Genomic DNA, 13,928 nt, shown 5'->3' on the forward strand with positions numbered 1-13,928 from the left:
GTACGAAGGTGGGTAACTCCAGTCCTCCAGTCCTCTGCAGCCAGATGACCGTTCTCCAAAACGCAGCATAAACCAGTTCACTAATTAACTGATAATAAACAGAAGTGTTCATCAGCAAATATTAGTTTACTTTGTTAGGCTGTAAAAAATGTCAATGGGAATGGAAAGTGCCATTTGAAGGGAACTTATTGCTATTGCAACTTTATCAGACAAATGACAAGGACACAAAATCTGCTGAAGCAGACATGTCAGGTCGTCAGTAGACGGTGGCAAAAATACAAAAAATGTTTTTAGTGAACAACTCTGTCCGGTTAAGGTAAAGCTCTTCTTGTGAACTGTTCCCTGAAACATTGTGGCAGTTTAAGTTGATCACAACCCCCCCAAAAACAGAATGCCTTTTTGGAAGAGTAAAGCGAGCACAGAGTACAGCAAATCCATCAATCAAAGATCAATATTAGATTTTATTTTGCATATGAACAAGTTTTTATATCCATGCATACAGTATAATGACTTCACAGGATGGAGAGAAAGTTCCCTCTTACTAATTGTAATATTCCACCTAAAGAATAAGGACAATATTGTACGGCATAATAAGATAGCAGCAACTCATACAGCCGGTACTCAAGTAGTGTTACAGTGTCACAAATATTGTTGTTAAACTTGCTAACTCCATTATTATATGTTCAACAAAAAGTAAAACGATGTTGGCCTTAATTATTACTTTTTGATGATCCCTTGTTATATATATATCTAATTTATGAGACAAATCCTTTATACCACTGGCAGATATTTATGTTTATTTTCACACTAAATTTGCTTCTGATGGACAATAGGGCAAACATTTCTCAATTCTCAGTTTTGAATATTTTCTGTAATCAGAACAGTCAGAGTCGTGTCTCCACTGTTATTTTGACTATTTAACGTTAGCGATTAGCTCTGAATCCCTGAGGACTACCTGAACTGTAGCTCCCTCCACCCAGTCTCAGTCCTGGGTCACTTCAACAAATCAATGATTCCACCTGGAGGAAACATGGTAGTAAAATTTACTTTACACCTAAATCCACATTGGATATGAATATTTTGGGATTTTATCCTCATTTGTCGGCACCCAAGTTAACATGTATATCATCTTAGTATTTCAGTTCCATAGTCTCAGACTTGAAAGAGTAGAAATCCCCAACCTTTGAATGTGAGTACATTCAGTGTGGAAAAGAAGAAGAAAAAAACAACTTTGGGGAGGGGTTGATTCCTGTTGCCAGTAAAACATTTTTTCCATCAACTTTTACCATCAGAAATCAAAAATAAAAATAAAAATTCATATGTATACTCATTCTAGTGTTATATAATTTTTTTAGATATGCCTGTTCTTGCTGCTTAAATAAAGATGACTTCCTTTATCCAAATCTGCCAGTGGTATGTATAATTTTGAGATTCACAAAAAAATTGAATTCAACATTAATATCATCAATGCAAATATGAAAACAAAGTAGACATTATTCATTTACTTTACTACATGTACTGCAGAGTCAAAGTGCTTGATACAAAGACAAAGAATATAGAAACATCTGTTGTTACTGTGATTGTTCAGAGGTCAGATAGCACCGTACAGTGTGAACGTCTTGAAAGCCCAGAGGACAGAAGCTGTTTTATGTTTATATTTGGTATTTTTTTTTTTTTTTGTCAGTCAGTCTTAAAAAATAGAGAAACTCTCAATTCCAGCATTAAAAATCCAGTCTGTGAGTTCTGGTTCAGACAGAATCCACCTTGACCTGGTTATTGTTGGTCATGAGTGGCGATGGTTTACTTTTGAGTCTCTCCGCTGCGTCGTTGGAGCTGTCCTGGAAGAAGATGCGAGCTGTACACACCGACACCACGATGCGTTTGTACTCCCGCCGGAAGTTCTGGTTCAGCACGCCGTATACGATGGCGTTAAGGCAGCTGTTGAAGTAAGCCATGAAGTAGCTGGCCACAAATAACCACTCGGGGATGAGGGGAGCGACGACCTCCGGTTTGATTGCTACAGCCAGGCCGATGAAGTTGAGCGGTGCCCAGCAAACGGCAAAGAGCACAAACACCACAAACATTGTGACGAAGTTCCGGACGTCGTTCGGCGTCAGTTTGGGTCGGTTGTCCGGCTTGACCCGTCGCCGTACCTGTATAACCAATATCCAGATGCGCAGGTAGCAGTAGGTGACAATCATGATGGGCAGAATGAAGTGGAAAAACACCACAGCGATCGTGTACGCCGAGCTGGCTGACTGCTTGAAGGTGCAGGAGTAAACCCGCCGATCGTAGTGGAGCGAACCCACAAACAGGTTGGGCACGATGGCCACCACAGTCAGCGCCCATATCAGGACCACGTAGCACACAGAGTTTTTGTCACTGTAAAGTTTGTCATATTTGAGGCTGTGACAGATGTAGCAGTATCTGTTGAGGGCGATGCCGGTGATGTTGAAGATGGAGCCAATGACGCTGACACCCATGAGGAAGCCGCTGATCTGGCAGTGGACGTTACCCAGGTTCCAGCCATTGTGGAAAATGGAGGTGAGGACCAGAGGGTACGGGTAGATGGCCACCACGAGGTCCGCCACAGCCAGGCTGACCACAAAGATGTTTCCTACAAGTGAAACGAAAGGTGTTAAGTCACACAAACACACAAAAACAAGCTTTAAGTTCTACAAAATGTTTGCCTTTCTGCTTTCTTCGTAAACTGAACAAGGTAAAGATATTTCAATCTTCTCATTTTACTTTTTGTATTTCCTTTCTACTTCTGCCAAAGTATGAACTTGTTGAGGGACTCAGAGAAGTAGCACAGCTTATTTTCTAAAGGTGCACTGATAAATCACTCAGACAATAAATTGGCCATCATTTCCTTAACTTTGGGTCATCGGCCCATGTTTAAACGTGAAGCTGATCTTCACATTTATGATCAGCTTAAATGTGAAGATTTAAGCAGACATTATTTATTTATTTATTTACATTACTTAAACAAATAACCGACTCGCATGTTTATTTGCAAATCAATCAAATATTTTAAAACCGATTAAGAGACATTAACATTCAGTAGAAATCTTCTTAGCATTTTCTGAAAATCTCTGCATTAGCAACACTTACTGAGCTAATAGGAAAACATCATTTTCACTTTGATTTTGATATTTCATAGCTGCTTTGTAATCAGCTTTTTGGTTCACTTGGCACTTTTTAAGTTTTTATTTCAATAAAAAAACAATAGCACAAAAGTAAATATGGATACTGTATTAAATGAAGATTATTATAAACGGGGTCATTCCAGTTCACGCATAGCAATCAGTTCATTCCCTCAAGAGACATTCATCTGGGCTTGTTTCTAAAAATCTGCATGAGTCAGAAGGAGCAGGCTTGATGTGGCTGATTTCTGAGCACAAAAAGGACGTCTGTGTCACAGAATTACAAATGAAAGTTTTCCCATTGTTATTTGCAGAGTTAACATCGGCTATCATCTTTTGATGTTGGTCAATACTGGAAAACCAGGGTTGCCTGTTGCTAAATAATGCACACCCATACTTGTCAGCAAACGCTGCACGGTGTGCATGCGAGGCCGGGACGATCCACAGACGTTCCTTTTGTTCTCTGTTGTTTTTCCTAAAACGAGGAACCAACCTCATTTGCTTTTTGGCAGAGGACACTTTATAACAAAGATGACAGCGAGCACACACCTCTTTTAAAAACAAACAATAATTAAAAGTTAATATTTGGTCATGGAGAGGCATGTCATGACATGCTGACAGTATCTCTCCATCTAACTAAACAGCATTTTCACATCTTTTTTCCTGTCTGTCAGTGGAAGATGTTAAACATATCATCACGAGGCGTAATGCCAGGCCTGGATTCAATGATTCAAATGTGAAAACCCCACAGCCATAGATGATAAGATGCATTTAATGCACGTCAGATGGAAAGCATTTCTACTGCTGCATGAGAAGATGTTTCATTTTGGGCTGATTCATGTATCAGAAACACTCCCCATCTCACAGACTGCATGTGCCACTATCACCTGAGCTTAAATATGAAACCACAGATCAGTTGCATAGCCTGTTATTTCCAAAAATACATAACATTAATTGTGTTTAGTTTTTTTATAGGTGTCATTCAGTTGACCTCTACTGAGAGTTTGGAGCAGCTGCTGTTGCACCAAGCTCATGTTGCAGCTCAACAGAATATATTTATATTTGTATATATAGACCACACATGTTTATATGCTGTCATGCATCTATTTTAGTGAAGTAAAAATTGGTGAATAGTTTACCAAGGACACCTGCAGAGTTCCGTTTAGCATATTTTCTTTTTCCTGTACAACATGGTGAATAATTGTAGTTTTTTTTTAAAGTTTATCAGTTTCTCTAAACTTTAGAGGGTCTTTGAAAATCCCAGAAAATCCCATTTAAATGTCAGATATTTTAAAAACTTGCATAAAGTGGAATGTTTTGTATTTATTTAAGTTACAGGTAATATCATTTAAGTAAAACTATGGCTACATGTGCAGGGGATAACTCGATTGTCTCAGAAAACAACCCTTTGCGACTGAAGCCTTAACTTTACTCATCAGCTCACAAGTAGATGAAAACATAAAATATAGGAACTGGAACAACCAACTGTTTTACCAAATAGCTGGGAAATAGATTAGAGATCCACCAAGCTGATATTCATATCTAAATCAGTCCCGATATTGAAAAAAAAATTCTAGATTGGTGACAGTGTGTCCTATCCATAAGGGAAGATCTATTGAATTTAATTTTATGTTTTGTGTTCTGAGTGACATCATGCTTTCTTATTTATTTTACATTATATTTCAAATTCCTAATTGCACCTTCTGAACTATTTGAAAGAAAGTTTGTTGCAGCTTATATTTACATGTTTTATCAACCTGTTGCTTTTTGTCCATTATTTATTATTTATTTTCCATTAGCTGTTTTACTCCTAATTGCACAAACTGAACAAATTAAAGTTGTTTTGTTTTTATATGTTGGATCTAGTTTGCGATGCTATTGGTGCATTTAAATGTGTGTTTAAAAAAGAAAAACGCTTTAAGACAATTCAGTTCTGTTTTTCAATCGGTATCGGACGATACTAAGCCTCAGATATTGATACTGATATCGATAAGTGAAAAAAGTGGATCGGTGCATCTGTAGATTAGACATGATCTTGCAGATGGTTAAAGGATTTGAAGTTTTACAATCACTGTCTGAATAAAAAGTAATTTCTACATTCAGTGAAAACTGCAGGGACACACAAAAGGCCATGTTTAAGGTGCACCCCGCCCCTCCCGTGCCTGTTTGTCCCTGTGGAAGCGCTGATACAGAAGGTTTTACACTGTGTTGACCTTGTCAAGGTGAAACGCCTTTGGGATTGCTGGACTCTCTCACTCTCAGTCTCTCTCTGTCACTGTGGTCAGTTCTGTGATTGACGCATCATTCTGAGTTTTCATTTGGCTTGAGGATAGATATGGCCCCATGCTGTGTCCCTTTTCCATTTCTGCAATCCTGCACTTTTAACCAATTCCAGTTAGGATTTAGGTACAAGTGAAGCTCATCTGAGCCTTTTTGCCACTGTGGCTCGCAATGAATTTTGACACGGCCCAGTAAGCCAAAAAGATATCCAGTCCATTTATGTCAGCTAGATTCCGACCCTCCGATCTATAATAATAACATTGTGAGCCTTGATTTCCTCATGGCACATGTACACAATTCAGAATTGTCTTATAAATTGAAAGATTATAAAACATGAGCAAGTTAATTTACAACCTTTTCAGCTAATTTGTAAACTTTAACAGATTTTTGAAAAAACAAATAAAAGCACCTGGCTCTTAAGGTCACAAAAGGTCAGTCATCTTGCTCTTCTCAGTAAAGTGAACAGGCTGCAATCAGATACAGAATTCAGTAATGGTTAGGTTAGATTAGGTGAGTATTCAGAAAGATCGTTTCCTTCTAATTTTTTATTTGTTCTTTTGCTCATTTCTGCCCTCAGTTAAGGTCTGACTCTTTATCATTTTTATCTGAAAACAAATCCTCTGTCTTTGCTCAGATGATCCAATTTATTATCTCAAGATGTTTTTAGCTCATTTTCTCCATCATCTCATTATTGTTCATAGTCTCCCAGTCATGCAGGTCATCTTGTTATTGTGCTGTCATCAAAGTCAACTGCTAGAAAAAACAATGGCTATAATTGGTCACTGCTCCCAAAAGATAAAGATCCATAGTTAATAAAAATTATAATGAATAAATATTTGTGGCTAATAAAATGATCTAATCATCCATCCATTAAAAAACTTCACGCCTTTCAACCTCTGCAGTAATAAAGAGGAAAAACAAACAAGCACAGATGAGACCTCCGTCCTCTTGTTTCTTTTAAAACGCTTTCCTCTGCAGGAAAGTCGGCATCAGTGTCAGACTCTCGTTTCACTTTGAGAGCCGTCCAAATTTTTCTCCCCAAGCAGTGGAAATTTTCAAACCTCTGACACGTTTCAGAGGTTTCAGCCACACTCTGACTATTGTCCTTCAAAATGTGTTGCCTCGGTTTGCTCAGATGACTGACTGAGTTGTTACCCACATGTTCAGCTCACTGTGAAAGCTGCAGAATTTATCCTAATTTTGATAAAATCCCGACTTCCACGAAAACGGAAGTAGTCACAAATAATAATAAGAAATAATTTTCATTTAGATCAGACATAATTACTTAAAGCCAGATAAAAGAAATAATAGAAAAAAACACACACAAAAACAGTCATAATCTCAACCAATTCAATATTGGGTTTGTAGTTTTGAAGATCAGATTTGTGTGTTAGAAACAGGTGAGAGCTCAGAGCCATGAAGGTCCAAGGTGCCAACATCTATATTTGTTGGGTGTACACAAATAAACGATGTATTGTCCTATTCATTTAATTAGAAGGGAAATCAAATGTTCGTAATTTACAGGACCTGTAACTGTTGGATGAACTCTGGTAATGGTCTTTATTTTACAAGTGAACTTAGAAAAAACAAAATCAATAATTTTCTAATCTGGATCAGAAAGCATGAATGTTCCAATAGTCTCTGTTTGCTGCAGTGGCCGTGTGTGTCTGGTTGAACGATCTGGTTGTAAAACCAGTTTCCCTGTCAAGCTCCATACGGTTATCTCAACTCATCACCTCATCTGATCTCACAGTAACCAGTCTGTGTTTGTGGTGGCTCAAAAGATGTGCCTAAAAATGATGAAGAATGTTTTGCACCAAATAATTTCTCCTATTTTTGGTCACCAAAGGAGCTCAGCAGATGGGCAGTTCCACCAGTCGTTTAGAGGATGGTTTCACAAAGCATATCTAAAATATATGAATTAAAATGCAGCTTGGCAAGCTGAAATACTGCAATGCTGCTTGGCATTTGAAAAGCAACCAATAGTCTGGTACATGGTGTGTAGCTTAATCTCATATTCAGTTGTTTGAATTCAACAAAAGATATGCCAGCTGTCTTCAACACGTCACACAGGATTCTGACATCTCTACAAGTGCTGCAGGTCATCTCCAGGTGAAGCTGGTTTGAATAAGTTTGCCTTGAATCACTGTGACATTCAACCAAATAATAATAATAACTATCTGCAAAGCGCTTTCAAACAGAGCCCTAAACACTTACAAGGAAATAAAAGTCAGAATACAACAGTGCAGATTAAAAACAAATAAAACACCAAGAAGGCAATGAAACAAGGAAGTAGAATTTCAAACGTATAGGACTGAAATACGCCAGTCCACTGAATCAATACAGTAGTGATCTCATGACTCAAGTTCAAAAGTAAAGACCAAGTGCATACAATGTGAGCGGTGTTGGTGTGCAGGAAACCGTAAGAGAAATGCCTCCAGTCCTGAACAAAAAAACAGAACCGTCCTTACAACGTGTAAAACAAAAATACATCTGAGAGCATGAGTGGACCTCATTACGTGATGTCACATTACAATGGCAGCATGTTTAGTGGGAAAATGTGTGTTATTCTGGGGATTTCTGAAATAAATGTCTATACAACCCCTGGCAAAAAGTATGGAATCACCAGTGTTGGATGAGCAGTCATTCAGACATTTCATGCTGTAAAACAAACTCGGATCAAAAACATGACACAATATTAAGGTCATTCCAAAGTGCAACTTGTTGGCTTTCAGGAACACTCAAAGAAATGAAGAGAAAACATTGTGGAAGTCAGTGAATGATACTTTTATTGACCAAACACAGGGAAATAAATATGGAATCACTCAATTCTGAGGAAAAAAGTATGGAATCATGAAAAACACATAAACAAAAGACCATTCAAAATACATCACTAGTATTTAGTTGCACCATCTTTGGCTTTTATAACAGCTTTTAGTCTCTGAGGCATGGACTTGATGAGGGACAAACAGTATTTGGTGCCTACTCTCTTTGATAGCAGTTGCCAGATCAGCTTTGCAGGTTGGAGCCTTCTTGTGGAACATTTTTTTCAATCTCCACCACAGGTTTTCTATTGGGTTGAGATCTGGACTATTTGCAGGCCATGACATCGACTGAATGTGTCTTTCTTCAAGGAATGCCTTCACTGTTTTTGCCCTATGGCACGATGCATTGTCATCTTGGAAAATTATTTCATCATCACCAAACATCTGTTCAATTGAAGGGATGAGAAAACTGTCCAAAATGTCAATGTAAACTTGTGCATTGATAGAAGAATTAACCACAGTCATCTCCCCAGTGCCTTTGCCTGACATGCAGCCCCATATCATCAAGGACTGTGGAAATTTGGTTGTTTTCTTCAGGCAGGCCTCTTCATAAATCTCACTGGAACGGCACCAAACAAAAGTTCCAGCATCATCACCTTGTCCAATGCAGATTCTTGACTCATCACTGAAGACAACTTTCATCCAGTCATCCACAGTCCATGATTGCCTCTCCTTAGCCCATCGGAATCTTGTTCTTTTATGGTTAGGTGTCAATGCTGGTTTTCATTTAGCTTTCCTGTATTGAAATCCCACCTCCTTTAGGCGATTTCTTACGGTTCGGTCACATACATTGACTCCAGCTTCCTCCCATTTATGCTTCATCTGTTTAGTTGTACTTTTTTGGTTTTCAAGACAAATGACCTTTAGTTGTTTGTCTTGACGCTTTAATGTCTTTCTTGGTCTACCAGTACGCTTGGCTTTAACAACCATTCCATGCTGTTTGTGTTTGGACCATATCTTGGATACAGCTGACTGTGAACAGCCCACATCTTTAGCAACCATGCGTGAAGGGTTACCTTCTTCAAGAAGTTTCACAATCCTCTCTTTTGTTTCAAGGGACATTTCTCTTGTTGGAGTCATGGTTCTCGCCACTCCACTTCGTCCAGCAGCCCTCCAAGGTGTCATGACTGCAGGTGTTTTGAACTGCACACTAACGGGCACATCTAATCTGGGGCAGGTGTCCATTTAGGGAAAGGAAATAGACTGGGTGTGTCCTTTTTTCTACCTCCAATTTGAGTGATTCCATACTTTTTTCCTCAGAATTGAGTGATTCCATATTTATTTCCCTGTGTTTGGTCAATAAAAGTATCATTCATTGACTTCCACAATGTTTTCTCTTCATTTCTTTGAGTGTTCCTGAAAGCCAACAAGTTGCACTTTGGAATGACCTTAATATTGTATCATGTTTTTGATCCGAGTTTGTTTTACAGCATGAAATGTCTGAATGACTGCTCATCCAAGACTGGTGATTCCATACTTTTTGCCAGGGGTTGTATTTTCATGTCAAGGTGAAATCTGTTAATATCTATATTACAAAGCGTGGTGACCAATTAGTACACTAAGCTGTGGGTTATGATATACGCTTATGTTCTACATGACCATAAAGATCTGTTGTTGTTGTTGTTTACATCTCCAGAACCAGATACAGATATGGAGAAGCAACATTCAGCTTCTACTCTAATCTGGAAAACTGGAAAAGTTCTGAAACACTGAGTTCCTGCAAAAAACACGTTTGTTTGGAGTTTCCCTTTATTATTTTCCACTAGATGCAGGCTGCTGTGTTTCCTTAGATACAAGGTTTTACTAATTTGAATAATAAACTGAACTTGATGCATTGTTTGATAAATAGGATCAGTTGAATGGGTGTACTTGTTGGTATAATTGGATAGAATTTACTTTTTTAAAGTGTCTTGACAAGACGCATTGTGAAATGCTGCTACATAAATAAAACTAAAGTGAATGAAACTCAAAAAATGGCCAAAGAGCTGGAAAAACTCGAGAGCAAAGCTTCAAAAACAAAGAGTGAAAACAAATGAAACTCTAACTATGTTTCTTCAGAAAGCCAGAGGAGATTAACTGCCATGGGAAAACCTTGCTTCTGTATCTTCTGATATTAGTTAGGAGGCTGGCTGCAGAATTTTGTATCAGCCGTAGATTATACAGCAGAGACTGGCCGACAGAGAAGCAATAATCCATCCCTGAGGTGATTAAGACAGAGATATTTATCAGTACTTTAAGGGGTTTCTTATCAGTGTTTCATTAAGCCAAGCCACGTCCCGATGGGCTTTCTCTTTCAGTAAAAGTGTCTGGCCGGGGCCTGATGTGACCCCCTCAGGGGACGGCGGAAGGTTGCGAGTTTGACTGAGATGGTAGACCTGTCAAAAGGTAACACATCTGTCCTAAGGCAAGTTAAAACCTCATTTGTAGCAGAAGAATGAAAGCTTGCTCAGCCGCATAATGTCTCTGACTTCTGTGCTTTAAGCAGATTGTTGGGGAGAAAAGTTAGGACAGGGTAGGCTGGGATGGAGCGGCCCATCGTTCACAGTGAGTCTGCTTTTTGATCTTCTGATGTCAGTTCTGTGGAGAAGGGTTCACCAAGTGTTACATCATTAAACCACCACTGGGGAACAACAACTGGTGAAATGATCCCAGTGATAATGCATTGTTGCAACATTAGATGTGCTTATAAAAAATATCAGCAGGTTAAGACATATGATGTGAGCCAATAAGGCAAAGCTGCAATTAGTGAGTTACACTTTTCTGCTACAGTATTTATTAACCAAATGTAAAAAAAAAAAATAAAAAAAATCATTTCCATCTTCTAACAGGAATATAAAGAACACTAGAAGTGAGAAGTAATACAGTACTTATTTTGCATTTTCAGGTTTACTTGAGTATTTAAAATTTAGAGATCACTGCACTGATGCATGGTTATTCCACCAAATATTGATTTCTGAACTTTTCCTGAGATCAAACATTAGTTTTGTTGTTTCTAAATTAATATGAACTTGTTTTCTGGTCTGAAAGTGCTGCATCTTTTTGGTTATTTTGACTATTTCTCATTTTCTGTAGATAAATACTAAATTTGCTTGGAACATGAGAGTAGTTCATAGAATAAAAGAACAACTTTCATTTTACTCAAACATTTACCTATAAAGAGTAAAATCAGACAAAGAAACTGATCATTTTAAGTGGTCTCTTAATTTCTTTTGGAGCTGTATACACACACACACACACACACACACACACACACACACACACACACACACACACACACACACACACACCTACACACACATCTATACCTATAATCTATGAATCTATAATTCATCATAGATTTGAAATTGCTGTAACTGTTAATGAAATAAAAGAAAAATCCATACCCTGTTTTGTCTCAGAGGGTGTGGAGACATTTTATAAGTTTCTGAAACAGAGAACATGATCCCAGGAATCAGAACTCTGTGAGATCCCCAGACTGATGGAAGTAATGAGTCGAGCAGTTAACAGGAAAGTATTAAATAAAGATGAGTCCCCTAGGAATGGGAGGAAATACAGTTTGTAATTATTTGTCTGTGCATGTGTGTGTATTAGTGTGTAAGTGTGTGATATGGAAGTTTATGAGCTCTGAACATCGACCATGTCACGGGTTAGAGGAGGTTTGTGATGGCTCCTGGTTTTCTTCCAGAGAAACACACAACATGACAACAGCTTCATAACTAAATTGCTGAAACTTAAAAATAAAATGCAAACATAACTACTGAGAGAGGAAACCAATAAAAAAGCCTTAACAAGATGAAGCCTTAATAAAGAGGCAGTGATTACATTCCCAAATCACTACTGGGTTTGCTGGTATTGTGTCTATGAATAAAAACAGTGACAGCAGTGGATGGTCAGCACAACTAATCTCCTCGCATGTTGCACTGAATCTATTTCAAGAGAGTGGAATGAACGCAAAAGTTCACAGGGTGCAGTCCATTAATATAGACATAAGACATAATCTGTCAATATCCATCTTCTTTGCTAGATAAAACATTGTTTTTAGCCCTTCCTGGTAGAGAAAAACAGGAGATCCTCCCTTCATTTGGAAACAGGAAGAAAAGGTTTTATAAACTGGCCCTTGGTGCCTTCTGTCCTCTGGAGCTAAACGGCAGCAGTAGAGCAACAGAAAGCTGCTCTACACATCCAGCCTTTCTTCAACAGCTATCAAATGAAGCTAGCAGCTTGCTAGCTATTTTGCCTTTGCAAACACATCCATTTTTACATTTAGTCATGTTGGAACCATAAGCTCAAATCTATTTTATTACAATATTATCAAGGTGACTAAAAGCAGCACATAGCAGCCAAGATGAGAAAAAAATGATACATCAATTTCAAAACTTTAACAAAAGATATTTTGAATATAGATCTGAAAAGTGTGGCAAGGATTTGCATCCAACTTCCCTGACATAATACTATGTAGAATGACTTTTCACTATTGTTGCAGCTGCAGGTCTTTTGTTGGGTATGTCTATAGATGACTGAATTTATTTTCCTGGGCCATTCTAACACCTCAATCTAAACCGGCTTTTAACTAAAACTATCAGTTGTACTTCTAATTGCAGGTCTAGTGTTATGGTTATGTTGGAAGATGAACCTCATTTTCAATCTTAAGTCCAACTTCTAATTAACCACAAGAAGTCTAAGTCTAAATAAATAACAATTATACAACATACAGTCATTAACAAATGGCCATGGCAGTATAATTTCCCTTTTTGTTTCCATGTCAAACTCAAGGTTTTTCCCCGCCCTCCTCTGGTCCTGTGTGATTATCTTATCAGGCTGAGAACGTTTCCCCATTGGGTAGGAGATTCCTTAGAGATACTCAGAACTGACACACAACGTCCAGCTAAGTTCTAAGCAGTGAGACATTTTATTCCATGACAAAGAAAAACACTTCCACAACTGCAATTCCAAAGTTCGCTGTTTTGCTTTATTCATAGACATAAATAAGTTCCCTTTTACCTACTCGATGATATTAGAAGGCCCTTTCCGTTTTGGCCCTGGGTTGTGACTTAATAAACACCGCCTCACATCCAGTGACGTTTCCCACCAATCTGCCCAACTATCCTAAAACCTAAAACATTTCACAGAGGCATGCCAATCTCCAAAAATCGGGGCCTTTTATTTATTTATTTTTTTTTACATAGCGGCTACGGCAATTTTGAGGATCATGTGTTGTGAAAATACCTGTCCGCCACATTTACTTTGCAGCGTTCGGGGAGCAGAGATGACAAAAGACCACGGGTGGTGTCACACTGGATGTCAGCCAGGCCCTCACAGCTGGTGGCGTGACACAGCCTGACAGGTCCAGTCACTTCTTTCTGATAAAACCCCCCAGACAACTTGTCCAATGTCATGTTGTCAATCTGATTACACAGTCTTTATATGTCTTGCACTGGTGTCAGCATTTGATATGAAAATGAACCCATTTATCAGAGCTTGTGTGAATTTTATTTCTGCAACTCTAATCTCCTCGTTAAACACCCAGGTGCCGATGTAAGGTTTAAGTTTGCTAGACTGTAATATTTGTCACATTAATTTTATTCAACATAAGGTACTTTAGTGCAGGATACTGTACTTTTTTCCCCTAGTAGTCGTGGACCATGTGTGTTCACCTCTCGTAGCTCCTGGTGCTGCT

At 38.4% G+C, this 13,928-nt stretch overlaps 1 protein-coding gene across 1 annotated transcript in view; it reads right to left on the reverse strand.

The window, feature by feature from the left end:
* Nucleotides 1–441: 441 nt before the first annotated feature.
* Nucleotides 442–13,928, reverse strand: part of mtnr1aa (melatonin receptor 1A a) — a 58,980-nt gene continuing 45,493 nt past the window's right edge. The window contains exon 2 of the mRNA XM_015010563.2: nt 442–2,617. Within this exon, the coding sequence (XP_014866049.1) occupies nt 1,749–2,617 (869 nt within the window). The 3' untranslated portion in view covers nt 442–1,748. The remainder of the gene's footprint in view (nt 2,618–13,928) is intronic.

This window comes from Poecilia mexicana, unplaced genomic scaffold (assembly GCF_051168715.1).
Source record: "Poecilia mexicana isolate PSO_F unplaced genomic scaffold, ASM5116871v1 scaffold_2, whole genome shotgun sequence".
Lineage (NCBI taxonomy): Eukaryota > Metazoa > Chordata > Actinopteri > Cyprinodontiformes > Poeciliidae > Poecilia > Poecilia mexicana.